General features: G+C 52.1%; 1 protein-coding gene across 1 annotated transcript in view; it reads right to left on the bottom strand.

The window, feature by feature from the left end:
* ACSS1 (acyl-CoA synthetase short chain family member 1) overlaps nt 1-16,383 on the bottom strand; it is a 54,955-nt gene extending 38,572 nt beyond the window's left edge. The window contains exons 1-2 of the mRNA XM_058433025.1: nt 15,421-16,383; nt 5,749-5,845 (exon numbers count right to left, since the gene is read on the bottom strand). Coding sequence (XP_058289008.1) covers nt 5,749-5,845; nt 15,421-15,733 — 410 coding nt within the window. The 5' untranslated portion in view covers nt 15,734-16,383. The remainder of the gene's footprint in view (nt 1-5,748; nt 5,846-15,420) is intronic.
* Nucleotides 16,384-27,963: the final 11,580 nt, after the last annotated feature.

Here is a 27,963-nt window from a genome sequence, read left to right as displayed (position 1 = left end):
ATATTCCAGCAGCAGCAGCCGCAGCCTGGGGCTGGAGGAAAGGTGGATGCTGCTTCAAAAACAGCCCGTCCCAAGGAACATGGGTTCCTACCAGATTCTGGCTGTAGCATACGGATTCCAGACCAAGCGTCCCAGCCCGAGTCTCAGAGGCTGCCCAGGCGCCCTCCTCTCAGGTGGGGCAGCTAGGCCGGGACTCCACGCCTCACCCCACCCTGGGAACTCCACAGACCACACCGAGTTTGCCTTCCACAACAGCCGCTGTGTCACACACGGGTCAGCGAGGCTGTTCCCCCACAGCCTTCCGTGAGTTAGGATCCTCCCCAGCTGCCCTGATGTTTTAATAAGGGAGTGTGCTCATTAGGGTAATTAACTTGGGAGGTGAGCAGGAGAGCAAGGGGCAAGGGTCACCCACTAGGGACATGGGGAGGGGGCACATTTTAGCTGATGCACGTGTCCTCCCAGGCAAAGTCCCACTGAGTACCGTCACCCCTGAAATCACCACCCACTCACTCTCGGCCCCAGCGGCCACAGGGCCACCCATGTCCTGCCCTTCTTCAAATCTGAAACCCTTTGCTGGCCTTCCTTCACCTGGCCCTGACCTGCGGCTGAAACGGACCCTCATCCTCCAGACATCCCTCTGGTTTTCATGCCACGTGCCCCTCTCCACCCCCAGCAGCCCAGTGGAGGAGAAGTGTGACTGCATTTTGCAAATGAGAAAACCAAGGGTGGGAGAGGTGGAGTGACAGGCTCTAGGTCTACAGCCAGGGTCAAGTTGGGCAGGGCACAGCCTCCCGCCTCCACCAGTTCCTAGACCCTGGCCCCTCCCCGTGCCATGTCCTCACCAGTCCCCCGCTCCTGCCTTCACCACACTTCCCCTTCCTCTGCCTCTCAAAACTCAACCCTCCACAAAGCCTTCTCCACCTAAGTGTCTGTGACAGGACTTCCTGCTTCCTGCTCCCCCCAAGGGACCAGCCACTTCTGTGACCCCCCTAAATGGCTGTGTTTGAAGACATCCAGGGCCGACAACAGAAACAAGCCTCTCAGAGAGGTGGCCCCAGGGTCAGTCCCCGCCACACCACAGCTGGAGTGTGTGACAACTCCCTCTCCCTAGGGTGAACGGCCAGGCCCGGTCATGCACAGCCCTGCGGGCCTCCGCATCAGGTGCCAGGCCGCACAGATTCGCAGTAAAGCCCCATGCCCAGCCCAGCACACCCAGGGAGAAAGCCTCCCTCAGCTCCCTGGGACTCTGAGGCAGGTGGGGTTGGGGGAGGCCTGACATCCCCTCTGCTCCTCTGGTCAGGGGTTTCTCACTGTGCGTGACCCCACCCAATAAAAAGGCCAGGAAGGAACAGCCACAGAAATCACCCCCACCAGTGGGAGTTTCCACAGGGGAACAGTTCCCAGAGCGGCACACGATGCCTGTGCTTCCTCGCAGACTCGGGGCCCAGCTCTGCTCCTCCGCGATTCACGCACGCCTGCCAGGGCTGGAACACCGGGGCCATCGAATCCCTCCTTTTACAGATGAGGACACCAAAGCCCAGAGGGATGGGTCCGAGGCCATAGGACAAGCCAGAGCTAAAACTTGGTCCTCTGGCTTAAGATGCTCTCATTTAAGTTCAAGTTCACGCCCCCCTACAGAGACCCTCAGAGAAGAGGTTCACTGATTTGGAGGCTCTGCAGGCACCCCCAACCTGGCATCCACAGACCACTCTCTCCTCTGTATTGGGGCACACCCTGCTGGCTGAGAAGATCTGGACCTGCACAGGGCCTCAGGCTGCTTCCTGCACCTGGAGTCCAACCCTAGCCTGGGAATTCCTGGCCCAGACCCCAGGCTCCAGGCTCCAGGCTCCAGGCAGGGAGAAACACACCAGCTAGGCAGCAGCCATCTCAAAGCCTCGTTCATCTACCTGGGCCACCCCTTTTCCGAAAGAGAGGAACTTGCATTTCTCCACATGGCCACCCCCAGGGTCTCTAGAACCTGCCCATGTGAACCACAGTGTGAAGGACAGCCTTCTAAAACAGGCACCGGCCAGGCGCGGTGGCTTACGCCTGCAATCCCAGTACTTGGGAGGCCAAGGTGGGCAGATCACTCCAATCCAGGAGTTCCAGACCAACCTGGGCAGCACAGCAAGACTCCATCTCTACAAAAAATAAAAAGCTTAGCCAGGCTTGGTGGCACACACCAAGCTACTGGGAGGCTGAGGCAGGAGAATCACTTGAGCCCAGGAGGTCGAGGCTACAGTGAGTTGTGACAGCACCACTACACTCCAGCCTGGGTGACATTTTTGAGCCCCTGCCTCAAAAATCAATAATTAAAAATAAAATAAAATGGGCATCTGTTGGAGAAGTGCAGGTAAACAGCCAGAAAGAGCCACTGCCTTCCCAGAGTGCTGCCTGGCCCCACAGCCTTGGGGCCACCAGGCCTACAGCCTCTGGCAGGCACTGTCCTGCTCTGGGCTTTCAGCTTGCTGGTTCACCAGGGGAGAAGGGCTGCCTCAGCTGGCTCCGGGCAGAGGAAGACTGGAAATGGAGCTGAGCTGGGACCCTGGAATCGGGTGGCAGACTGCCCTGGGAGATGGGTGCAGACGTCCCAGGCTGAGCCCTTCACCTCCCAGTGGGAAGTGAGCACTGCACTTGTGAAGGAGGAAGCGGGGCAAAACGGTGGCAGGGAAGGGGCTCCTCCTTCCTGAGCCTTGCAGCCAGCCAGCATGAGGCCCAACCGCGCTGCCCAGTTACAATGCTGAAAACAGCTCTGGAATCCAGTGAGTACTCAATAAATAGCAGGTACATCATTATAACGGCCATTCTTACTTGCTAGTGCGTTCAGGCTGTCATCTCCCCGTGCCTACTTTACAGTCATCTCCATTGTGATAATTACCCTGGGTGTACAGATGGGAAAGTCACACCGGGGGAGATTAGGGAGCTGCACAAGGTCACAGGCCAGCAGCAGGATGGTACTAAACTGGAACTAGAACGTGCCTCTTTCTGCTGACCCTGTACCCCCGAGGACCTGGGGAAGCAGGGATTGCAAATCCTCCACTTGCAGGGTAAAGGCCATGGGCACCCGTCCCAGGGCTGCATCTGCCTGTGCTGACCCAGCGTCACCTGTGCCTAAGGTCACGGCGGGGGTCAGAGTCAGGAGGTCTCCCTTGCCAGGTCACCTGGGATTGTAACACACAGACTTCCTCACTGCCTGCAAGCTTCCTGCATCACCACCAGCGTCCCAACCTCTACCAGCCGCACGGGGTTTCTTTAAAGGGCCCGGGCTGCTAGTCTGGACATTGGTCTTCCAGCAGAGGAGGCCTGCAACCATCCTAGGCACCTCGAGTGCTGTGGCACCAGGCCCGTGGGCAGAAAAGCACTGTGTTCAGCGGCAGTGATGTGTCTGTCGGGAGGACAACCAGTGCCAATGTCTGGGGGCTTTCCTCAGAGAAAGGAAGAAGAAAACCTCACATCAGAAACCTAGCATGACCAGGACAATGAGGAACTCACATCCCTCAAATACGAGCTGCAATTACAGGTAACACTTTTCACTCCAACAGTAAATAGAAATGGCCACCTGGTACTAAGCCTGGCTAAAGTCTGCAAAACCATTTTAGAAGAAGTCTGTTTATTTGTTTTTTTGTTTTTTTTTTTTTGAGATGGAGTCTGGCTCTGTCACCCAGGATGGAGTGCAGTGGCACAGTCTTGGCTCACTGCAACATCCACCTCCCAGGTTCAAGCGGTTCTCCTGCTTCAGCCTCCCAAGTAGCTGGGACTACAGGCGCACATCACCATACCCAGCTAATTTTTGTATTTTTAGTAGAGACGGGGTTTCACCATGTTGGCCAGGTTGGTCTTAAACTCCTGACCTCAAGTGATCCACCCACCTCACCGTCCCAAAGTGCTGGGATTACAGGCGTGAGCCACTGCGACCAGCCCGTTTATTTTTAGAGACAAAGTAATAAGTACTTTGCCAGGGCCATTTCAGTGCCATGGACCTGAAGCTGTCCTTAGCTTCCACAGGCTGGCTGCGGTCCTGAGAATTCTCACATGGTTTATGTTTAACCACCCGTCTCCACAGGGCTCCAGCCCCTCTCACAGACTGAACCGCTACTTAGCACACACTCAGTGCGCCCACGGGCAGCGTCCAGCCGAGGGGGCGTCGCACACAGCCCGCCTGCCCCAGGGTCCAGGCACACCTGAGAGACTGATAGAGGGAAACATGCCCAGCCGTGGCACTCCCTGCCGGACCTCCAGCTGTCCAGTTAGCTCCTTTGCCCCCGACCCCCAACAGAGGGTTTTCATCTTTTACTGAGGAACTACTCCCGGGGCAGCAGCCTCAACTTCCTTCTCAGAAGGGGCTTTGTTCGCAGGCAAACGGAGCTGGGCCCACCGTGGTGAGGGGCAGCTGCAGCAGCTTGGGTCTTCACAGCCAAGCGCGCTCCTGTGTGCAGGGGCCACCTGGGGGGCCGCTCAGTTGTCCAGTGGGGCCCGAGGCTCCCGGGCAGAAGAATGCTGCTGGCCTATGGGCCACACGGCATCTGCAACCAGGGACTAGAGATAAGAAATGCATGCTGTATAGGCTGTGAGTCAGGCCGGTGGGGGAGACGGGTCAGCAAAGGAGCCCTGGCCGAGGCTAGTGGAGCTGTGATGGGCCTGAGGGCTCCTGGGGGCCGAGGGGAGGAACGAGCAGGACAGGGCCCACGGGGAGCCACAGCAGATCCACTAGCATCGCTCGTCTGCCTCCAAAAGTCAGCGTGAGCGCAGTTTTAGCAGGTTTGGTGAATTTGGTCTGTGATAAAATTGGAGTTCAAGAAACAAACAGGAAACTGCAAGTGCGCCTTGGCCCCCAGGTCACCCGAGTGGCAGGGCAGTGACCGCTGCTCTCAGGCTGCCCAGTGCGGACCTGCCTGTCGGAATGCTCCTCCATGTCCCCTCGCTCCAGTGTCCCAGCCACGTGCACCTTCCTTCTACTTCTGGGACCCCTGCACCAGGTCTGCCCCTGTCTCCTCAGGGCTGCTCCTCTTGGCCCATAGGACCTCAGCTGGAACGTTGCCTCCTCCAAGAGGCCTTCCTGACTATTCAGCTCACAGTGGCCACCCAGCCGTGCTCTGCCATGTGCTTGGGGATTGTTGGTTACTGTAACACATCCCAGCCCATACTGACACGAAGGCACCCAGTGAAGACTTGCTAAGTAATTGGACAAGAAGACCCTGGAGCTGCCCCCAGGAGAGTAATCACGCTCGATGATTGTGTGTGATGGGGACTTAGGAACTCACAGTTTAGGGGCACAGTGGGCCTGAGGCATCTCTGTAAGGGAAAGGTGAGCCTCAGGCAAAGGCGGTTTGCATGGAGAACCAAGGTGCTGCACCGACAGAGAAGCCCCTACAGGAGGCAGCTTGGGGAAGGCCAGTGCAAACCCCCCAACGCACACAGCATCTGAAGCATGCTTGGCACATATAATCTGCTTGAGGAATCAGAGACTAAACAGATCAGCTTAAAAACAAAACAACTCTTCTAAAGACAATTTTATTTATTGTCCCATCCTCACAAGGCGCTGAGAGCGTGGCCAGGCAGGCTAGACCGGCTTTTACTGTGTTTCATTCTGCTTGCGTTCACGTTTACTTTTCCTGGATAAGAGAGCACTTGCAAAGCCAAAATGCACTCCCTGAGACTCAGACGGCCCCTCCCTGACAGCCAGACTCAGCACACAGGACCGGGCTGGGCGCCTCCCTCGCACCTTGAATATTCGAGGGCACACAGTACCTGTAGGTGATCCTCACTTCCGTTCCAGGCTCGTCCCGCTCCCAGATCAAAGCAACACTCTCGGGGGACTTCTGAACATGCTGGTCCAAGCAGTTAACTGTACAAAAAGAGGGTTTGCAGATGTTACACTTGGTGCTTTTGGATGAGAATTCGGCCAGGTTGAGGGTTTGGAGCGGGGGTCTAGTTTACTGTGGCTCTCTCTTCCTCCACTGACAGAGACCCTGTGCTCATCAGTGATGATGTTTCTACCCCTTGCAAGGAGAAGGGTGAACAAACATGATCTCAGAGGTACAAGGTGATGTCCTGCAAATATTCTGAAGTGGTTGCTTCACACCAGTGGACCCAACCCTGGCTGCATATTGGCATCTCCTGGGCCACCTCTAGAAACCCTACCCAATGGGCCCTGGGCCTTCAAAGCCTCAAAGCCCCCATGGTTGGTTCTGATGTGCAGCCAGGGCTGGGCACTGCAGCCTTAGTTAGCTGTTAGTGCAAACAGGTTGTTCTTGTTTCAGGGCTTGGCTCCTGCAGTTCCCATGTGCCCAGTGCTGACCTGCCCCCAAAGTTAAAGGTGCAAGAAGGGACGAGGACCCAACTCCCCCACGTGTTCCACCGGCACCCAGTAAACCAGCCTTGTTCCAAGAAGTGGCTCGTGATAGGGAAATGTCCTGGTTTTGCAGAAGGCTCTGCTCCCTCCCTCTCCATTACCCAAGCTCCCACACATGACGCCCCAGCAGAAACAGTCAGCTCTGCGGCACACCATGAGACTGAGGATTAGCAGCACAGGGCTCCTCCGCTGGCAGGCTGGTCACTATTCATTAGATTCCAAAGCTGAGCCCCTTCTGGCAACCCTCAAGCCAGCTCTCCTCACTCACTGGCCCATCAGTGGGTCCCCAGGTATGCAGGGACATGAGCCCCATGATTGGCTTTGGGGGCAGTAGCACCTGCCCACCTGGTCTCTCAGGGTCACCCCTGTATCCTGTTTGTAAATTACACCTCAAAAAATGTAACAAATGAAGGCAGATTCCAGGAAAAAATTACTAATACTAGTAACAGACACAGGAAAGTTCTTTGAACTACTGTTAATAGAAAAATAAAAGAGAAGACATGCCCAAAAAATAGAAGAAAATAAAAACAAGAAGACAAACTAAGAAGGAGCTCAGTGGCAGACCTGAATTTACACAACATCTCTGTGTGTGTTGCGGGGGGCGGGCGCGCTAACCTCTGTTCACTGTAATCATGCCAAGCGCTGCATTAACCCCACAATGTTTTGCTGGGTGTTGGGGAGTCTCTTAGGAGCAAAGAGAAGGAGCATACAACTCTGAGATGGTTTAACCCAACCAGTCCTGGGTGCCAATCCTGATCAAGGCCCCACGCTGAGCACTGAGGGAAATGCCAGGACAGATTCACAGCCCCTGCCATGGGTGCAGGAGACAGATGCAAACGTAAGAAACATGCAAAAGTGACCAAACACCTGCCTGGCGGCAGGCTCATGACACTTGTCCAAACAGGGCACTGGAGCTGAATTTACCCTGGGAAGGCAAACCCTAGGAAGTCAAGAGCAGCCTGGGGCTGAAACAATAATTACTGCAAGAGCCTCCACGGAGACAGCGCCCGCAGCACCAGCATCTCCCATTATGGTTGGGAAAACAGAGGCCCCAAGAAGTTAAGCTGCCTGTCCAAGGTCACACACAGGCGGAGCTGGATTCAACGCAGGCAGATTGGCTCCACAGTCTGTCCCACCGCCCTACCCTCCAAAGTCACCTGAGAACAGTCCAGTCCTTCACCAGGAAGTGAAGAACTGCTCTATGCAACAAGTGGGAGGGAAGCGAGCTTTGCCAGTAGTGGGGGAATTGGGGAGGAGGGACGAATCAGGCTTGGTCTTACAGACGGGAGACAGAACAGTTGAGAATAGTGAGGCCAATTCAGGCAGGCAACAGGAACATGTAAACCCTGAAGGAGATGGAAAAACAACACAACTGCCAGGGAGAAAATTAATACACGGGTACAGCAGATATTAGCCAACGTGGTCCCTAGGCTGAGTCCAGCATACAGTTGTGCTAACCACCCTGACCAGGGTGTGCGGGCATGCGTGTGCGAATCCAGTTCAATATTTAAAAATCAAGAGCTTTCACGTGAAAGCCATGGACTTCTGGCTTCTGAATAATCAGCAGGAGACCATCCCTCCACAGGGGGTCCTACACCCCGCTGCCTGCCTGTCACCTCCAGTGACTCTGGGCAGTTATGACAAGCCTGGGAATGTCCAGCTGAGGATCGACACTGTCTGCACCCACCATCCCCCCTCGGGAGCTGGTCACAAATGCAAACCTTCAGCCCCACCCAGACCTGCTGAGTCCCAACCAGCCTCATAAGAAGCCCCAGGAGATGTGAACCCACTCTCACATCTGAAAAGCTCTGCCTGACATACTTGCTCCTCTCCAAATTTGACCCTGGAGCCCCCCGGAAGAGTGGCCTGCCCAGGTGTAGATGAGCAAATGCCTCTGCATGGCCTGGTGAGCTGCCCAGGGCCCCAGCCAGGACAAAGCAGGAAGGGCTCGAACCACGCTGGACACTTCGCCTTGGCATTCATCTCATCGCCTCACCTGCTCCCACAGCAGCCAGGGCACCAGGACACTCTTCTCAGAGAGAGTGACTGCCTGACTTCAAACAGGCCCTCACTGCCTCCCAGCCCAGCAGGACATCCTGCACCATTTTATACCAAGCAGGAAGGCAGAGGTGAGGAAGGTGGAGAGGGGCAGGCCAGCCCCAGGATGGACAGCACCCAGGTGCAGCTGGGTGGCCCGTGAGATAAGCCCTGTGTCCCTGTCTTTCCAGGGCTGACAGGTGGCCTGAGTCCAGCAGATCAGAACGGAGCCCCAAACACAGTGTCCCCCAGGTGCCTCACCACATGCAGAAGGTGCTCAAAAAGTGGCCACCAAGGCCCCAGTGACCTGCCTCTCCCTGCTGGCCGGGCCACATCTGGTGAGCTCCCCTGCCCTGGGGCCTTTGCTGTGGCTTCTCCCTGCCTGGGGCGCTGTGCCTTCCTCACACCCACACTGCAGGTCTCAGCCCAAGGCACTCACTCTCCCAAGCACCTCGCTGTCCTGGACCCTGCGCATCTCCCAACTCTTCCGGATGCTCACTGCCCGCTGCACTCCCTAGGGCGAGGGCTGAGTGTCCTGCTCAGGTCTGGGTTCAGGTAGCCTGGTCCAGAGCACAGAGCCGAGGAACAGACCACTTGCATCCTCGAGCCGAAGGGTCATATTGGGGTGTAACTGGCACCAGGTGGTCGCCTCATGCCCAAGGGAGGGAGCAGACCTCTTCTTGTCTTTGTGGCTTCATCCCTCAAGTAGAAGACGTTCTCTTTTTTGGCCCAAATCAGTGCTTCTCAACCTTGAGTAGCATCAGAAGTCCCCAGAGGGCGTGTTAGCTGCAGCCGGTGTGCCCCGCCCCCGCTCTGGGCATCCTAGTGATGCAGCCGCTGCTGGTCCTGGGACCCGACTCTGACGATGTGTGCACATCGACCTACAAGCACATCCACTTTCTACGCAGATGCCAGATTTCCAATGGTTTTCTTTTTCCTTTGGGCCAGGGGTGATTACACATACTTGCCAGCCTCGTGAGCCACTGGCTGGCAGCCTGGAATCACCACTAAAAACTCAGGGTCTAAAGTCCAGCCCCTGTCCAGCCACTCACTAACCACAGACAATGCACATATCATTTAATCCAAGCCCATTTCCTAATCCTCGGAGTGCGTATAATGATCCTTGGTCTGGGTGGGACTGGAAGGGTTAGGTGCCATTGGGTTGTTTCTGGCTGTGGGTCAGATGGAGTCAAGGTGTCCCCCAAGAAGGCAAACAGAACAACCCTCCCCCCGTCTTTGTTCTGGCCACCACGGCTGGTGCTCAGACCACACAAGCACCTGGAGAAAGCTCCATGTGGGGTTTGGGGGGACAGTGGCCCTAACACCCATGTGCACACGGCTCTTCGCACATAGTTATTGTTCCTGCTAGTGCTTCAATTTCAGGATGAAAAGGTGGAAGGGAGGGGGAGGAAGGAGGTAAGAAGGTGAGGAAGGACGGAAAGGAGGAAGGAAGTGGGGAAGAGAGGGAGGAGGAAAAGAAAGTTTAAAAAAAAATCTGCCCAAGGAACTGGGCAGTGAGACAAGAAAATTCCATTTCTCAGCATTTCCAAGAAGAGTTGGGCAAGGACCTATGGCAATTTAAAGTGTAGCTGAAACTCCACCTCCTATTTCCGGCCTTTCCCAAGTTTCCCAGCACATGATGGATGACCTGTCCTTCCCCTCTCAGGGGCCCACACCATTTCACACTGCCCCATGCTGCCCGGTAGTCCCCATTGCGGGGCACAATGCCATTCCCCAAGGGCAGGGACCGTGTCCCTAAGATTACTTTATCATGGAGACCGGCGTTGGGAATTACATCACAATTCCCCTCCCACCCCAGTGTGGACTTACTCATTTACTGACTTATGGTTCATCTCCTCATTAGAATGTGGGCTCTGTGGGATTGAGCATTTTCTGGATTATTCATTGCTGTACATGAATTGGAGCCCTTATTTCCAAATCTGTGCAATGGGACCACCAACCACTTCATGTTGGTGCCATGAGGATGCGACAAGCCATGCGGAGCAGAGGGCCAGCCAGCCAGGGCGCTCCATCTCACTCATAGACGCCCAGGGCCCCACCCGGGGCCTAACACAGCTGGACGCAGTCAGCCAATGCCCGTGGCTGGGGCAGGGGTTTGGTATTTTGTTTTAAAAAGGCATTATAAGAGTATTGGGATTTCCATTACAATCCTGACACGCATGTAGGAATTTTCAAGTACTCTTGTTGGTTATTTAAATACATCCCTCACACTCACACACCCTAACTGAAAGTGGAACCCAGCATACAGAAATTCAATTTGAATAGGGAGTTACTATTCACAATGGGCTTTTTTTTTTTTTTTTTTTTTTTGAGACAGGGTCTCACTCCATTGCCCAGGCTGGAGTGCAGTGGCGTGATCTCAGCTCACTGCAACCTCCACCTCCTGGGCTCAAGGGATCCTCCCACCTCAGCCTTCCAAGTAACTGGGACTACAGGTGTGCACCACCATGCTCGGCTAATTTTTTTTTTTTTTTTTTTTTTTTTTTTTTTAGAAATGGGGGTCTCACTACATTGCCAGGCTGGTCTCAAACTCCTGGGCTCAAGCGATCTGCCCACCTCAACCTCCCAAAGTACTGGGATTCCAGGCATGAGCCACGGCGCCTAGCCCACAATGGACTTTCTTTTAATAGCAATCTTCCCTGGCAGGCTTTGAGATGTTACCTCAGTCACAAAAATTGTTTTGGACAATTTTCCCAAAGCATCTGTTATTTAAAGTAAGTCGTGCCCCTGACAGCTGGGGAGGACTTGGATTCCTCAGGAGGATCCTCCTCCTAAGATTAGGGGTTCCTTTTTCATGTAGAGTTCCCTGAAAAACCTTAGAAAAGTTACTTTAATCACTGGAATCACTAGGAGGAAAATGAAGCATAGGCACACAGCGTCTTACCGCTATCAGTGTCCTGCCTTCAGAACGATTGGAGGCATGCCACAGAGAGGAAACTACAGCAAACAGAGGAACTACAGCAAAAGGGCCTCTATTCCTGCAATTAATCTCCAAAAAGCATCCGAGAAATTTCCCAGTGCTCAATGCTTGGTTACAAAGAGGATTTTTACACTCTTGCTTAAGAGTACACACACTGAAAAACATCACTTAAAATTGAGGGTTTTAAAAATAGAGCTTAGCTGTGCATTTTGAAAGCAACACATGTCATTACCCTCTGGTTCTGCATTTACAACTTCCTGACATCTTGAGTTGATACGCCACAGGGCAAAAACAGCTGCAGAGCCCTACAAAGGACAGAGCCAAATTTCACAGGTGGGAAAGAATCCCTTTTAGAACCTGGCCCTCCAAAGAACCTTCTGCAAGGCAGTTTTACACAATAGAAGCAAGTCACAGAAGGGCACAGACACTCTGTCTACCCTGCCTGGTGAGTCTCAGACACCATAACCTCGCCTGGCTATTGGAGTTGTGGGATGGGCAGGATACTATGGTGCTTTGAAAGCCACCTCAGCCACCTGCATGCTCTCCGAAGCCTATTCCCCACCTATCCCAGGCTGATCAGATGTAAGCTCATGTGGTCCAGTTCAGACGAAGCTCAGCTCTCTCAGCAGCGCTGCTGAAGGCCAAGCACAAGGTCACAGCCTCCCCACATGCTTCATTAATAAATAACAAATGGCCAGTGATTGGGGATGTATAATGTGTTAAGAAAGTGCTGAGTGCCTTACAAGCATTTCCTCATTTCATTCTAACAGCCCTGGGATGGGTGTGCTGATAGATACTCCCATGGATAACAAAACAGGTGCAAACAGTCAGGTCCCCTTCCCCAGGTCAGAAGATGCCTAATAACATCTGTGCTGGTCTCTTGGACCTCTGGTTGCAGGACATTGCCTGGGCCCAGCCACCATGCTGTGACAAGCCTCAGGAGGTGCTTTGGGCCATAATTCTGGCTGAAGCCAGCCTGCAAGTTGTCCCAAACCAGGCCCCAGACTTGGGAGTGAGAAACAGGCAGATGACTCCAACCTCAGACACTGAGGAGCAGAAGCAAGTGTTAAATAAAATGTATAAGAGGCCGCTGGTCTGGACTGAGCTGCATCAGGCCCAATAGATCACCTAAAAATGGAGTCACTCTTGCTAAAGTGCCAAGTCACCAAATGGAAACTAAGTTGTTTATCCAGCCTTCTAAGAAACAAGGAGAGTGAAAGATAGCTAAATCTCCAAACAAGCTGGAGTGATAAGGGAACTCCTTCCGCTTTCACCTTTACAACAAAAGTAGCTTTGAAATAACCGGTCCACTTTTTGTTCTCCATGTCTGCATTCTTCAGCCCCTTCTGTCTATAAAACCATCCTCCTCTGTTCAGCTCATCAAACATTCATTCTGTTTTATGGAATGGGGTGTTTCCCAATTCTATAATCACGAATAAAGTGAATTAAGATCTTTAAACTAAATTTGTGGTAATTTTGCCCTTTGACATGAGTCATCTCCACCGGGCCCTGTCCAAAGTCCTGACCCACAGACTCTGCGAGGAATATAAAATTGTTGTCATCCTGTGCCACTAAGCTTAGGGGTGGTTTGATGTACATCGATAGTAACTAGGACAGAATTCAGTTACATACTGCCCTTGTTTTACAGATGAGGAAACATGCAAAGTACAGTACAGGGAAAGCAAGAAATCAACCCGAGTCATGATTCTAAAGACACCTGGAGCCACGAAACTGTGTTGCACCATCCACAGCCCATTGTTTGCTTGCTGTTTGTTTAATAGGGCCAAGGCCGGGACACTAATCCCAATTCTGTTTTAGAAGTGCCTTCATCTGCCCTGGTTTGAGGCATACAGACCAGTGGTTCTCAAGCCCGAGTGTCCTCCGGAGCACCTGAAGGGCTCGTTAGAAACACAGGTGTCAGGTCCCACCCCAGGGTTTCTGATTCCAGATGTCCAGGATGGGCTCCAGAATTTGTGTTTCTCAAAAGTTCTCAGGTAATGCTGATGCTGCAGGTCTGAGGACCATGCGTTGAGAACCACTGGTATTCTTGAGGGGGTGAGGTGAAGCTTTCTTCAAGAGTGATATTCCTTTGGAACAAGCCATCTGACTTTATCATACACAGCTGACAGATCAGGCCAAAGTGTTCTCACCCATCCCACGACTTTCTAGAGGCTCCCAGAAGAGTCATGGCCTGGCCTGGCCCTTTTTCATACTGTCCCCTCTATGGTTTGCAGACACCGGCAGAGGAAAGAGATATTGCTGACCCATGTACAGGAGGGCACTCACATCCCAGGGGAGAAAGCTGATGAAAAGCTGTTTTTCAAATTAGTTTTCTGAAGCTCAATTTCTGGCTAAGGTAGCCATAAAGGCCATATTATCAGGAGAAATAAGTGAAGGAAAAGGAAACAGAAGAATGCTTGCTGACCACACCCTGATCCTGACCGATCGAGGTTCAGAAGGTCCTTGCTGTTGGCCCCAGGAGGTCCACCCCACTGTCTTATCTGAGTGGGGCTGCAACTGTGCACAAGCCAACTGTGAATGTTCCCCATGACCTTGGCCTCACAAGTCCAGAGCAGGTTACTTTCCACCTCTGTCCTTGGGCAAGCTGCTCTAGTCTCCTTCAAGGGCACATTGCCCCAACTCTGCAAACCAAAGGGTTTGGTTTTTTTCCCACTAGTTCAAGGGCACTTGCTGCTGACTCAATGTTAAAGAAAACACTTATCTAGTAAATGACTCATTTTAATTAAACCAGCAAAGTAATATACAATATCGGGGGGCGGGGGGGAGGTCCAAAGTTCCTTTCAATTTCTTTGAAAAATAACTGCAAGACACTACCTATAGTTGTATGACTATTTCTGAAGTTAAACTAAAATCGCTACTGCTTATGGGTCACCAGTAAGCGCCGGGTCTGCTGCACACCTTGCAGCAGTCAGCCTAACCTCTAAGCATGACTGCCCCCATCCTCACAATGAGGAGACTGAGGGCTGGGGAGGCAGAACAACAGGGACAACTGAGGGAGGAGTTGGAGAAAATGGGGCCCTGGTGACCCTGCCATAAAGACCCGCAGGTCCTTTCTTAAACACTCCCAAATCCAGCAAGCTGGTTATGGCCACCCTTCTGGCCTGCATCCCTCTGATCAACACCGTGTCTGCCAGCCCCTCCCCGCAGGCCCCACACCCAGGCCCACCCTGCATCCGGGGCCTACCTCACACTTGGCACCCACTCAGCGTGGCCAGCCCTGCCTGCAGTTCAGGGCCTCCCCCTCGCTGCCCAGTCAGCCCCTTAGGTGGGGGCGAGGGTGCGGTGTACGACCCCCAGCCCCAAATCTTAGCAGAGCAGCAGGGGCCTCTGCTCAGCAAGTTCCAAACAACTGACCACCGGCGGCTGCTGGGGCCGGTTTCCCGGGACCTCAGACCCCGCGGGTCCAAAGCAGGCCCCAGGTCGCTGGGGTGCAGTTCTCTGAGGCCGAGAACGAGAACGGGGAGGCCGCGGTTACTTCCTTCCCGCCCACAGGCCCCAGGCCCGCAGCGAAGAAATACCTGGTTCCAGCTGCCACGCTGGGTTTCCTCCTCCCCAAGTCTCCCCCCACAACTCTGTTTACGTGAGCAGGGCTTGTCCCCAGGCTGATCCCCGGGCATCGCAGCCCGCAGTGACAACCGCCACCGCTTTGTTTTTCCCTCCACCCCGGTATGGGAACCGGAAAGTCCCGACTCCGCGGCGCTCGGGTGCAGCCCGCGGCTCCCCGCCGGCTCTTGCTCCGCGGCACTATGCACCCGGTAACGCAACTCTGGAGTCCGCAGAGCGCGGAGCCGCGCCGAGCAAGGCCAGCAGCGGGGCGTCCCAAGCGGCCCCCGGGTCCCCGCGGGCGCCGGCCCGAGCTGGGCACGTGGATCTGGGGCCCGATGGGATGAGGGACGGGGTGACGTGGAGCCACTGCTTAGAGCGGGCGAGGCGGACGGAATACCGGAGGAGGGGCCCCTGCAGGGGTGCGATACGCGCTGCCCGGAGACGGCTGCCGCTGGCGGGAGGCTCCGACTCCCCTCGGGACCCAAGAGTTGGGGGCGTCCTGGGTCTCCCGAAGCCCACTCACCAGAGACATTTAACTGGCCTCCCAGGAACCAGCCGATCTTGCCAGTGCTGAAGTCGCAGTCCCAGACGGTGTGATAGGGGGTGTCCCACACGAGAGTGTCCCGCGCCAGAGACCCCCAGAAGGCGGCCGGCTCCCGGGCTGCCTGTGCACTCAGCGCAGGGTACGAGCCGGGCTGTGCTGCTGCTGCAACTGCGGGGGCGCTGCCCGTGGGTCCCGAGGCCGCCCTGCGCGGCGGCCGCGCGGGCTGCCCCGAGAGCCCTCGCAGGCTGCCCAGCAGCCTCCCGACGCCTCGGCTCAGGGTGCGCGCGGCCATCTAGCCAAACTACCTGAGCTCTCTGTGCTTCCAGAGTGGGTGCCTCACGCCCGGGGCGCCCCTTGGAGTCTCCGCGGGCCCCGCCCCTGCTCCGCCCTTCGGCCACCATCCATTCCTCCAGGGCCCCTTCCCGGAGCCCGCCCGGGTCCCACCCCTTCTTCTGCTGCCCGGGAAGGGGGGCGCTTAGGAAGAGGGGAGCCGCGTGGGGAAGGGGTGCAGGGGAGCGCAAGGCGGAGCAGGGTCCCAGGCCCTGGCCCAGGCGCTGCGCTCCGGCGGGTCTGCAGTCCCACCCGGACGTTCCTCGCGTCGGCCTGTTTTGGTTTCAGTTTGCGCGCTCTCCTGCAAGCCCCGACAGCTTCTTCGAGCTGCCAGAGGCACATGCGGCCCAGGACGCAGGCTCAGGGCCTGGGGCGAGGGGACCCTCTGGGATGGGGAGGAGCCGGGAGGGACCCGGCACCAACGTTAAGGGGGTGGTGCACCCAAGCGCACTGGTGGGTCCCAAGACAATAGGTCGGTCAGTTCCGCATCTCAGAGGCTGAAGCCAGGTTTTCATGCCTTTGTGCGCCCCTGAGAGTGAACCCCTCCCCTGGCGTCTCAGCGGCACGCGAAAGGGGCTGGCGGGGAGCCTAGAAGCCAGGAGGCTGCGCAAGCCTGAGTCCGTGGTCTGGGGTCCCATGCTCCAGCCCCCCAGCTGCCGGCCTCCGTCCTGGCGGGGGTCACGTCCTGCTGGGGGTCGGTGGTGGGTGATATGGGACGATGAGGACTTTCTCCAGTTGCTGCAGCATCTGTAGCCTGAGTTCAAACTCTGTGACCTTGAGCAAGTTCCTTAACTTCTCGGTGCCTCGTTTTCCTTTTGGGGAAGACGGAAGTAATATCTCCCTGGGGGGCGGGGACGGCGGAGGTGGGGAGCTGCAGTAAGGAATATATTAGACAATGTCTGTCAAGCGTCTACCCTTGCGTGGCCCCGTAGTAAGCTCAGTAGTGGGGATGATGTTTTTGCAGCTGTGGAGCCAGGAAGGACAGAAGGAAACGTATAAAACTGGTCTCCACCGAGTTCTTAAATATTTTGACTCCCAAGAAGTAAATTCATAACAAAGGGGTAAACACAGGGAAGAGAGGTTTTGGAAAACTGGTTTCTTGAGTTCTTTGTGATGGGAAAGTTTCTTCCCTTTGAGCTGTAGGGCTTGCAGAGGGGAGGAGCCTGCCATTGGAGGAGCCTCCGCGGGGGCCAGCCACCAGCCCCTGCTGGGGAGTGCTGCTGTCTGCCAGAGAAGACAGGAGCGTACCTAGGGCTGGAGAATCAGTGACATCTACTAGCGTAACACATGCCCTGCACAGTGCTAGCGCTTGACCTGCATTTTCTCCTTTGTTTATTTATTTATGATACTTTTTTAGAGATAGGGCCTGTAGCCCAGGCTGGAGTGCAGTGGTTCCTATCACAGCTCACTACAGCCTGGAACTCCTGAGCTCAGACGATCCTCCTAACTCAGCCTCCTGAGTATCTGGAACTACAAGCGTGTGCCACGGCACCCGACTAGTCTACTTAATTTAAAACTTATCTAGTGCTGTCCACCCCCACCAACTGTCAAACTCCAGGTGGAAAAAATGAGGAAACTGAGCCCAAACAAATAAAAGGACTTAATAAAGAGCATGCGACTGGCTAAGGGAAGAGCAAGACTAACACCCAGTGCCCCCAGTGGGGAGCTTGTTGGCCTAAGTTCCCATTTGAATAGAATATTAAAGACACCCAGTACAGGGCACTGAGAGGCAGAGGTCAGTGAGTAGTAAAATTGTAAACTGAGAAAGCTCCTAACTGTGGCAGGAGGTCCCAAAGACGGCCACCAACTCTTCCTTCCCGCGCCTGCACGTGATGGCGTACTGCTCTGTCCAGAGGAGGACCCTGGCTGGCTGTATTGCTTTGGCCAGTACAGCCTGGTGGGAGGGATGCTCTGACAGTTCCATGTGGAGGCCCTGAGAGACCCCGCAGCCCCAGCTTGTCCTCCCATGGAACCCAGCTGCGAGCTGTGAGGAAGTGGGGCTGGCCTTCCAGAGGAAGGCACCCAGGGAGAGGATGAAGCTGCCCCATCTACAGCCAGGACCAACTCCCAGACAAGAATGAGGCCAATGTGGAGGCTCCTGCCCCAGCCAAGGCAGCCTCATGAGTCACCCCAGATAACACCTGGGACGCAAAGGAAACTCCCAGTCCACTTACAGAATTGTAGAAGGAATGAATTGTTGTTTTAAGCCACTAAATTTTGGGATGGTTTGTAACTCAGCGGTGGTAACTGATACAACAACTGAGGCTGAAAAATGCATGGTTCTTTCACTCACTGGCCATTGCCTCTCGTGCCCTGTACTGGGTGCCTTTCCTCTCTCTGCCTTCCAAGTGTTGAAGTGCCCAGGAGCTCAGCCCTCAAATCCCCCTTTCTCCCCTGCCCCCTAGGAAACAGCAGCCAGCTCTCCAGCCTCTCACTTTCATATTGACACCTCCCGCCTGGACCTTTCTTCTACATCTCAGTCCTGTATTCAAATGTCTCATTCGCATCTGAAACATACCACGTCCTGGGATTCTTCCCCACAGCACGGATCTTCCATGTCAGTGAATGGAAATGGCATTTTCCTGTTGTTTGGGCTCATACCCTTGTCATCCTAGATTCCTCCCCCTCGCACTCCACATGCAGCCCGTCAGCAAATCCTGTGGCTCATCTTCAGAACACCTGCAGCATTAACCTCTTCCCCCATCACCATTCCCTCCTACTACCATCCCAACCACACCTATCTCTTTTAGGATTATTCAGTAGGCTCCAAATTGCCTTCACCCTTGCCCCTGACAGCCTAACCAGCAGCCAGTGCAATTCCTTTAAAACAAAAGTCAGAGGAACTTGATCTGGAGCTTCGAACAATCCAAAGCCTCCCCAGTCTCCCCAAAACAAAGACCACATCATTCCCTGGCCCACAGGCCATAGCCTCACTACTCAACGTGTGGTCCATGGGCCAGCAGCATCACTTAGACACTTTGTAGAAATGCAGAATGCCAGGCTCCATCTCAGATCTGCTGCCTCAGAATCTGTATCTTAAGCCCCAGGGGAGCTGCATGCACATTCAAGTTAGAGAAGCGCTGCCCTCCCTGATCCAGTGTCCCCTCTTCCTCTGCTCTCCCTCACTCATTGGGGCCCCAGCACATCAGCATCCTCCTGTCCTTCCCATCACCCGGCAGGCTCCCACCTCAGGACTGCCACACGATGTCCCTTCTGCCTGGAATGCTCCACCCAGTTGTCCATAGAGACTGCACCCCACCTCCTTCAGGTGTCTTCAGACATCCCTGCATCCAAGAGCCCTTCCTTCCCTGTCACCTACATAAAGTTATACTTCCGCCCTCATTCCCTAGTCCCAACCCCTGACTTGATTTTTCTCCATGGCTGTTACTTATTAGCTCTGTGTTTATCTTCCCAGTCTTTCTAGCAGGAGGGAGCTCTGTGAGAAAAGAGACCAGCTATGCTGCTTGTGACTGGGCCTGGCACCGACAGCCACCCCATGGAGAGTGCACGGCGATGGCTCATTCTTCCCACTACCTTCATTTCTAAGGTCTTCTACAATTGCAATGAAAAAAGTACACAGAACTAACTCTGTTTTAAAATAAATACTACCTTGTTCCTTCTGGTTGGATAAGAAGAAGTGATCATTTCAGAATCAAACATGTCAGAACCAACCAGGTGGTACAGAACTGCACTTCTTGCTGCCCGAGTTACCTAGAGGTGGCCTTGAGACCTTCCTTCTGAGTGTCACAGCCCAGGCCAAGGTTGTCCCCACTGCCTCCCTCCTGGCAGCCAGTCATCAACTCTCGCAGAACAAGCACAAGGTTGAACAAGCACAAGGAGCACCGGCTCTTGGCCCTGCATCCCGGGGGGCCCTCAGAGGTTTGAAGGGGGCAGCAGGCTATGTGGGCAGTGCTGGTCACATCTTCTCCCTAAGAAGCCGCTGGCCTCGACTTCAGGAGAGCTCACCTTGGAACGCTGGATGCTGTCAGGCAGGGGCTGCAGACACACGAAGGGCTTGGGAGGCAGGGTTCTTGGGAATCCGGGATTCGCTTCTGTCTCGGGACTGATGTTTAGGCCAGAAATGCCAACACAGCTGTGACTACTGACCCTACAACCTGCAGCAGTGAATGCTCTTGCCCTCGCTGTACATGTGTGAAAATAAGCAGGAGGACAGAAGCTCACCCGAGGCCACCAGCTAGTAGGTAGCAGAGCCATAGCATCCAGAGCATCTTAATTTAACAGCTTTAGGGACAGAGCCCACCAACACGGCCTTCGCCATTTGCCTTCATAGCTCCTGCCATGCCCATTACTCCAGAGTCGCAGTGCTCGGATGCTCAAGAAACAGTCTTGACTGATAACGGATCCCCAGCCACTCCCTGTGCACTCAGTAATCTCCAAAGAGCTGGTAAAGCCCTCCCTTCCTCTTCTTTCCTCCATCTCTCCCTCTTCCTATTCTCTTCATTTGTCTCTGTGACCCCACACACACACCTCTTTCCAATGACACTCAGAAGAAACCTGTGAGCTTCTCCCATGTGCACCACCAAGAGCTGAGGGCTGTCAGTTGGACAAGGATGGTCCAGTTATGGTCCCTGCAAGCAAGCAGGTCACAATTCAAATTGGGGAGAGACAGACACTGTTCGAATAGCTGAAATGCACAGTAAAACCAAAACACAGAATTTAGAAGAGCATGGCAGAGCTCAGAGCAAGTACGGGACCCAGATGCTGGGAGTCTGGAATTGGCTTCATCACCAGTTCACTGAGTTCCTTCTCGACTTTGCATCGGCTACAAAGAAAGATCACCAGATCGGGGAAAAGGGCAAGCAGGTTTTATTCCCGGCCGGACATGGAGGAGAGAGCGCTTGCTCTAAAGACAGCTTCTTCCAGAGCGGTGGGAAGCTGGGGAAGGTAACAGGGTTAGATGTGGGGCAGGGGCTACGTAAGCTTATGTGGGGAGGAACTTCAGACACGCAGGTGCAGATCATGAACATGCTCTTCATACAACACGTGTGCAGAAAGTGGCAACGATTCTCTTCTATGAGTGGGGACTTTGGCATTATAATGATATGCTAATGATCTAAAGGTGACAGGGGCCACTGGTTCTGGTTTGCTCTGGTTTTGGGCAGGACTTATCTTCGTCTGGTAATTGGCGAAGCGTCCTGAAGTTCCCAGGCCACCCAAAGTTCTTTTAAGCAAGCTTACCTATAGATAAAGAGATTAGAAAAAAAATTGCGTAAGAAAAAATAAGGAGTTTTCTCAGCTATATCTCCAGGGCTGCCCTGGTGGCAGCTTCACAAGGTGACAGGGCTCGCTTCCCTTCTGGCTCCTATTTCTCGATGTCCCCACGAACTCCGGGTGAGGATGAGGCATGTGGAGTCTGCGCATACACCTGCTTCAGCAGGGGGCTTGAGGATCCTGCTGCATGATCCAGCTTATGGCTGCAACACACCATAGCCTCATGCACTGTGGCACCATACACCAAGCCCTGCAGATGCGCAGTGCGCCCCTGACCCTGTGGGGTCAACCCGACAACACACAGCGAAGCACAGGATGAGAGGGTGGCCACAAGCGCAAGAAGACCTGGGAAGTGGGAGTGCAATCCAGCAACTGCCCAGCATCCTTCCTGGGGCTGCAGGATGCCCAGCCAGGCAGCTATGCTCTCTGACGCTCTGAGGGCGGTGCAGGAGGCAGAACAGTTGGGCTCTGTGGTGGGGCAGCTCCCGGTCAGCACGAGTGACATGGTAACTCAATTCCAGCAGCACCAAATCCTCGTAACTCTTAATCACTCACCCCAGCCATCCATGAGAATGCAAGGCTGGGGACATCATCCATCCACCAGCCATAGAACGGACTTCCCCACAAGACCCCTTGCAGCCCTCAGTGGTCAAGGAAGACACCACGAGAGTCATTACACCTGGGAGAACAGTCCCTAACTGCCAGGCTTGCAGGGCCAAGGGGGGCACAGCAATCTCCCCCACATGCCAATGCCCTTTCCCATTCCCAAGCTGCCTCTCCTGGGGGTCCCCCACTGTGGTAGCCGCACTGCCTGCTCTCGCTCAAGGCCAGGCGTCACTTTTAGTGCTACTTGAGAGCTGTAAGTCTCTGAGATCACAGGGATCTCTTGGGGTCACTCCAAGGGCAAAGCTCTGAGAACTTTGAGCTGTGGCCACCGTCCTGCCTACTGTGTGGATCAAAAATGGCTTCCTCCTTCATGGAGCTCCTGACTGTACAGATAGCACTAGACAGGGAGCCAAGAGAGAGGCCTAGAACCCCTCCTGGCTTCTGCCCTCTGTTCTGCCTCCAACCTGCCATGTGGCAAGGCCGCTGACATCTCTAGGTCTTGGTTTTCTCATCTGCAAAATGAACCAATGAGATCCAAATTCTGAATCCTTGAGCTCTAAAATTCCAAGAGGTGTATGAGTCCCATTAAGGACACGCCAGACTTAATAGCCAGAGTTTCTTCTCCTTTCCTAAAATCACAGCCTCTGCCAGTGTGGGGCCCTCCACAGATCTCCCTAAGGACCACCGGACTCTGGCTCTGGAGAACTCCTGCCCTCCTTCCTTCGGTTCAATGTCTTCTTTGTCTCACAACTGCCCCACCCCCATCAAGGGGGAGCTGTCACTCTGGGCCAGGGACAACCGCTGTTTCTCACACTACTTTAGGGCTGGAGCAGAGACATAGCCACCCAATCCCATGTCTGAGGGATATAGACAGGAACACCCTTTGTGGTTTTCTTTTCATGTTAGTTCAACTAGAATTAACTTTATCCCGAACTTAGTGTAAGAAGGCATTGACATTTTGGTAGATTTCCAGTCCGGTAGCTTCTAAGAATGGCAGCCAGCTCTGGCTGGGAAGGTTTAGATTTTGACTTGCATAAAACTAAAAATTGAGAGGTGAAGCTAGGAAATGGATCCTCAGCTAGAACTCTGTGTTTGCTTTGGTTTGAATTTGAGTGACAACTAGAGTGTGGACCTTAGAGGAGGAGGCTTATAGTCCAGAGGACAAAAGGGTTAGTCCCAAGTTCAACACTGTGCTCAGAGAAACAGACTCCCACACCCGGGCAGAGGCACCGGCAGCAGCAGGGTTTCCACTGTGCCCGAAAGACCAGGTGCCACCTGCCCTCGTGGCTTTGTCCTGTAGTTTCATCGTCCAGCAGAAGCCTGAACCAGTCCCCACACACATGCAGGGCCAGGGGTCCTGATGCCTGCTGGTGGCCCACCCTGTCCCCTGAGTGGTCTTGGAGCCAGATGCACTGCTTGAGCGGTCACGCCGATATTGCTCGGTTGCTTGTTTTGCAGCAATCACCTGGTTTTTTGATCCTTCCATGATAAGAGGCTACAAGGGGGAGAGGGAAACCAGGGAACAGCCTTTGGCTAGATCTGAGATGTCAGCCCCTTTGCTCTGTCCTGAGAAGGCAAAGGTCACTAAAACTGCCATCGCATCTCTGCCTACCGCCTCAGGTACTTCTTGGGCTTCCCAGCCTCTCAGCTCAAACTCAAGTGTGAAGGTTTATGATGCAGTCACAGCTTTGAGCAGAGACCACAGGCAGGGGAGGAATTTGTCTGCAAAGGCGCTGATCACTAGGGCTGGACATGGCTTTCTCAGGGACCAGTTTCTGTGGGTCCCAAAGAGAGATGAAACATGGCCCCAGCCCCGAAAACACCAGCGGGGACCCAAGAGGATGTGTATCTATTGATGTGGAACTAATAGCATTAGTCAAATTTCTTACCGGGCTGAATGTTGAGAAATTGTAAAGCTGGCCAACACTGCCCCCTGGCGCTGTAACTGATGCTGCTTTCCAGCCTATCTAAGCAATCTGTCAAGTCTGCCACAGGACAAGCCAACCAGAAGAACTCACGCATTCCTTAAGATCATATTGCCATCAAAGGAAGCCCAGGAGCATTTCCCTAATAATGAGCCCTCTCGGAATAGCCTTTGTCTCCTTAGTAAATTAATCAACACAGATTGACTATGGCCAAGGCAGTGTGATAGTCCTGAACTCGGGGAATTCTGGATGAGGATATGAGAAATCTGTTCGCCCTCGCAAAAATACATACTCCATCAAGACGGAGGACTGGGTACGGGAAGTGTACAGACGATAGATAGATAGATGATAGATAGATAGATAGATAGATAGATAGATAGATAGATAGATAATAGATAGATAATAGATAGATAGATAGAGATAATAGATTAAATACATAGATGATAGATAATAGATGATAGAGAGATGATAGATGATGATAAATGATAGATAGATAGATGATAGATGATAGATAGATGATAGATAGATAGATAGATGATATAGTTAGATAGATAGATAGATGATAGATGATAGATAGATAGATAGATAGATGATAGATTCCTTTAAAAGTCTGATAAATTGGGAAAACAAATCCCTTGGTGGAAGAGAAATTCTGAGGAGGAGCCCCTGGCAGGTAGCAGGCAGATGGGTTGGAATTCAAGGCAGAAACCATAACTGAGGGATATAGTCAGGAACACCCTTTGTGGTTTTCTTTTCATATTAGTTTAACTAGAATTAACTTTATCCTGGACTTACATGCAAGCAGGCATTGATGTTTTGGTAGATTTCCGGTCCAGTAGCTTCTGACAATGGCAGCCAGACCTGGCAAGTGGCTTGAGAGGGCAGCTGGGAGCTCTGGGAAGCTGCTCTGGGGAAAGCGTCAGGTTTTTTGGCTGGGGACCAGGGAGAAGTAGAAGTAAAGTAAAGCCATGCAAAAATTTTTGTCTGGATGGAGGAATGATATAAATGCAGGCTAACTCTACATAGTGATAGAAACATATGTTTATTAGGTATGTTTAAATTTTATGTATAATTCTTAGAAAACTAAAAAGAGTATGTGATTTCCAAACCATTGGTGAAAGAAATAGAACAAAAGTTGGTCAGTTTTAAAAAAACAAAACAGGAAAGGGTGGAGTGGGGAAGGAACAAGCAAGGATGGCAAGTTGGGAAATATAAAATAAGATCAAGAGATATGTCCATACATCATATCAGTAATAAACAAATTAATTAAATTTTCCCATTAAATAGAAATTGTAGCATAGAGTAAAAAAGAAAGAAAATTTAGAAAAGAGGATGCAAGACATGGGGCATGGGATAGACACACATACACCACACACACAGACACACCATACATACACCAGACACACGCACACACCACACATACGCCACACACAGACACAGCACACACACGCACACACCAAACACACCACACACACGCACACAACACACACATGTGCGCACATACAAAGACACCACACACCACACACACACCACACACCACACACACATGCACATGCTCACACACACGTGCACACATACACCACACACACGTGTACACTTGTGAGCAAACACGCGCACACACGCACACACACATATTACATATGCCGTGTGCACACACACACCACACAACACACACACCAAACACATGCACACACCACACATATGCCACAGGTGCATGCACACACCACATGCACACACACCACATGCACACACACCACACACACACATGCACGCACACACATTTGGAGTTTTAGAAGGAGAGAATGGGGAGAAGAAATATTCAATGAATTAAAAGCTGCAACACTTCTAGAATTAATGAAAGACAATACTCAGGCTCAGGAAGTACACAAATTCCAGTCAAGCTAAATAAAAATGAAAACAGCACCTCTACACATGATTGCGAAACTGTCACAAACCAAAGATCAGCAGCAATTCTTTAAAGAGCCAGAGAGTGAAGATAGATTACCTACACAGGAATGGTGTTTAGACTGACAGCTGACAGCTGAGTAAAATCTTTAAAGTATTTCAGGAAAATAATTGTCAAGTTTGAATAGTGTAGTTAGTGAAATCATCTTTCAAGAACGAGCACAAAATACATTTTCAGACAAACAAAAACTATAGGTTTTTCACACTATTACTTCAGGATTACTTCCAGAAGAAGGAAAATTATCCCCCAAATGAGGATAATAAGGGTGGTGTGCCTGCAATGGAAGGCCAATGAGCAAGGAAATTGTTACACTTGTGGGTAAATCTAAAGAAACATTAGTGATATGAAATTATAGCAATAACACCTGCATCATGGGGCTGAGAAAAAAACAAGGTAAAAGAAAAATCCTGAACAAGAGTGTAGAAAGTAAGAAATCAAAAGTAGCATCCTATAATTCCTCGAATGTTCAGGACAGTTTTACATTTACATCAATATGCATGTCAAATTTTCTAGATTAACCACAAATAGAAGCAGAATATATACCTTCTAATCTAGTAGAGGGGGAAAAGGGGTAAGAAAACTGAGCAGTTCAAAAAACGGAGAAAAGGAGAAATAGATTTCAAAGAAAGGGTAAAAAACATTTGCAAATACACACAAAAAATAAATTTGTTAAAATAAAATTTAAATGTCAACAATTATAATTGATGTAAATGGAGTAAATTCTCTAGTTAAAGACAAAGATTTTTGGAATGGATTTTCAAAATCTCAACTATATACTCCTCAATAGACAAACCTAAACCTAAAACATATTTAGAAATGTTGATAGTAAAAGTATAGAAAACATTTACCAAATAAATATGAATTAAATATCAGACAAAATGCACAGTAAGACAAAATGCAAGAAAGTTAAAAGGGGAAACTTTGTATGATAAATGTTCACCAGGAGATCTAGAAGTTCTTAACCTGCAGACACCTAATAATACAACTCCAAAAATATGAGCAAAAATTGATGGAAATACAAGGGGAAACTGAAAAATTGACCCTCATAGTATTTTCAGGCCATGTATAAGAAATCCCAAAATCATTTTTTTAATTGGGACAGTGACTGTATATCATCTAGATTCACAAAAGTGGCTATTTCACTGGATTCAAACTTTGTTTACAAAACTGAACTCGGTAAAACTAGTTTGTGTGTGCAGATGGAATTTTAGGTCATAATAGTTCTTCCAGATTCTGTGATGCATTCAGTCATGGCTGGGTTTGTTGTCCCTGGCATCCTCTCCTGCTCCTGCCCCCAGTCTTGTGGGCTTGTTGGTAGGTGCATTGACTTGGGAGAGGATGCAGGACTGAGGAGTGGGAGAGGGGATGGACAGAATGCCCAGCAAGTGTTCCTTCTCCAGTCTGTCACACCAAGGGCAACCAGGGCTAGGTGCCACCAGGATCTTCACATTGCTGCGTAGAATGACTTCAGAGGTCTCCATCACAGAGGCAGAAGAGGAGAATTTATCACAAGAACTCCCCCGACTGGTCACGGGCTGCCTTGTGTGTGCTATGGACTTCTAGGAAGCCCTTCAGCGTCCACAGGTGGAAGTACCAGGCAGCAGTACCTAAGGCATCCACATCTCAAAGTCAGAGAAGCCCCAGGGCAGTGTTCAAAGAAAAATCTTAGGCAAACTAAATGCAACAGAGTTTAATTGAGTAAAGGATGATTTGTGAATTGGGCAGCCCTGAACCAGAATAGGTTCAGAGAGTCACCAGTGCTGCCGCATGGCCAAAGAAGACTCATGAACAGAAAAAGGAAAGTGACACACAGAAAACGGAAGTGAGGTACAGAAACAGTTGGACTGGTTACAGCTTGATGTTGTCTTATTTGAACACGGTTTGAACAGTTGGCCCCCTGTGATTGGCCAAAACTCAGTGATTGGTACGAGAGTATGTTATAGCCTATTTACGCATCCAGTTAGGTTATGGTTTACTATGTACAAGAAACCTTTTGGCCAGACTTAAATATGTAAGGAGGCAGCTTTAGACTAAACGGAATTTAACAGCAGGAAGCAAGACCAGTTGCTGTGGCAATGGCCGGGTAAGAGATATTTGAGGAGATGTGATCTGGGGCAGAGAAGTGTCCCACACAGGAATTTCTTGTAAGACTCATTGCATTTCTTGGGAAAAGGAATGCCCCCACCGACCCCCTGCACACACACACTCCTGTGCAATATTGGGCTTCACCTTGGTCATTGTTATGGAATCCCTAGCCCTCCAAGGGCTCCCTACATGGGACAGTAAAGGAGATCACAGAATCTCCCTCACTTCCCAGTTTAGTTACTGCACAAAATTGACTGTGTTAAAGAGGGAAATAGAAAAGAGGCAGCCTGGTTGGTCGAAGGACAAAAAATTTCAGTTCTGCAGGAGGAATGAGTTTAAGTCCTGTATAACACGGTGACTACAGTTAATAACAATGTA

The sequence above is a fragment of the Hylobates moloch genome, unplaced genomic scaffold, assembly GCF_009828535.3.
Source record: "Hylobates moloch isolate HMO894 unplaced genomic scaffold, HMol_V3 SCAFFOLD_21, whole genome shotgun sequence".
NCBI lineage: Eukaryota > Metazoa > Chordata > Mammalia > Primates > Hylobatidae > Hylobates > Hylobates moloch.
The sequence above is the reverse complement of the archived record's forward strand: the minus strand, read 5'-3'. Positions and strand labels throughout refer to the sequence as shown.